Source organism: Asparagus officinalis, chromosome 5 (assembly GCF_001876935.1).
Source record: "Asparagus officinalis chromosome 5, Aspof.V1, whole genome shotgun sequence".
Taxonomy (NCBI): domain Eukaryota; kingdom Viridiplantae; phylum Streptophyta; class Magnoliopsida; order Asparagales; family Asparagaceae; genus Asparagus; species Asparagus officinalis.
In genome coordinates this window covers 38,445,276-38,446,973 of record NC_033798.1, presented here as the reverse complement: position 1 = coordinate 38,446,973, position 1,698 = coordinate 38,445,276, and the positions used below count along the sequence as shown (strand labels likewise).

The 1,698-nt window shown below is 42.6% G+C and overlaps 1 protein-coding gene across 1 annotated transcript in view; it reads left to right on the top strand.

The window, feature by feature from the left end:
* LOC109841730 (subtilisin-like protease SBT5.4) overlaps positions 1–1,446 on the top strand; it is an 8,402-nt gene extending 6,956 nt beyond the window's left edge. Inside the window, exons 10-13 of the mRNA XM_020410675.1 lie at positions 164–278; positions 373–504; positions 573–654; positions 810–1,446. Of these exons, the coding sequence (XP_020266264.1) occupies positions 164–278; positions 373–504; positions 573–654; positions 810–1,354 (874 nt within the window). The 3' untranslated portion in view covers positions 1,355–1,446. The remainder of the gene's footprint in view (positions 1–163; positions 279–372; positions 505–572; positions 655–809) is intronic.

Here is a 1,698-nt window from a genome sequence, read left to right as displayed (position 1 = left end):
TTTTTAAAATCAATATTCTTCTCAAAATAGGACCACGATCAATTCTGATTCCATTTTTAGTCCAATTTGATGCAAGAAACGTCATACCCTGAGGAGCAATTTATCTACTGGAGATCTATTCCCTTCCGACAAGTTCATAAATATGGGTATCTTTTACCTGCAGGTCAGCATACGGTTACATAACAAGGCCGAAAACACAACTTAACAGTAAGCCAGCACCATCCATGGCCGCATTCTCATCTCAGGGCCCAAACCTCATCAACCCTGAAATCCTCAAGGTTCAAAATCTTAGCCCCGAGCCTCACGTTCATGCTCAGCACCGTAACTATATATGCTAACGTTGTCACCCATTTTTTGGGCTTTAATCTGTAGCCTGACATAACCGCACCGGGGGTGAGCGTAATTGCATCTTGGTCGCAGTCTAGCCCGCCCACCGACCTTGAAGATGATAATCGTCGAGTTTTGTTCAATTCGGAGTCGGGCACATCCATGTCTTGCCCTCACATAGCGGGCATCGTCGGCCTCCTCAAGAAGCTCCATCCCGATTGGAGCCCTGCTGCTATTACCCTCACATAGCGGGCATCGTCGGCCTCCTCAAGAAGCTCCATCCCGATTGGAGCCCTGCTGCTATTAGATCGGCAATCATGACTTCTGGTATGTGCTGCGTAAAAAAATATCCAACAAATTTTTTCATTGAATTAATGACGCGCTAACATGATATTACGTTGTTCTTACATAGCGCATTATTAGTGAGGGTAATTGCGCTTACTACCCATGGGTTACTTTTTTTTTTCCTCTTGTTTTTGCAGCGAGGGTTAAAGACAACAGCGGTAGCCCCTTGACAAATTCATCAATGGATAGGGCGACCCCGTTCAGTTACGGGTCGGGTCATGTGTGGCCAAACCGTGCAATGGACCCGGGTCTGGTCTATGACCTAAACACAAATGACTACTTGGACTTCTTGTGTGCGCTCGGCTACAACTCGACTCAAATCCAGATATTTAGCATTACGCCCTACGTGTGCCCGCCTAAACCTATTCGAATCGAAGACTTGAACTATCCCTCGATCACCGTCCCTTATCTCTCCGGTCTAACTTCTATTACTCGAACACTCAAGAATGTTGGACCTCAGGGCACGTACAATGCACGTGTTATTGCACCTCCGGGAGTTTTAGTGGTTGTAAAGCCCTCGACGCTTAGATTTGGTAAGAAAGGGGAAGAGAAGAAGTTCAAGGTTTTCCTCAAGGCCAAGAAGAGTGGTCCTAAAGACTACGTGTTTGGAGGGCTAATTTGGTCTGATGGGAAGCATTACGTGAGGAGTCCCATAGTGGTGAAGTCCTTGCTCTTTGATTGAGGGCTAAATTTGTTTTTTTTTTAATTTTATTTTAGAAGGAAATGTAGAGAACAAATAATGGTTTCACTTGTTGTTAGATGAGGCTTGATTTCTGGGTTAATTTGCTTGGTATAGATTACTTATTGCTAACTATTAAAGTTAAAAGAATTTGGGTATATAGGCTTGATCTCTCCTTAATTTGTATTGTAATTTTATAATTATGTTTAATGTTTATTACATATTGATGATTATCTTGGAAATTTGGCCATCTTTAGTTTCGGATGGACTTGATTATCAATTATGCTTATGATATTAAACTCAAAGATTGTGTGCACCTCAACGATAGTCTTTCTCACTAGCTATAA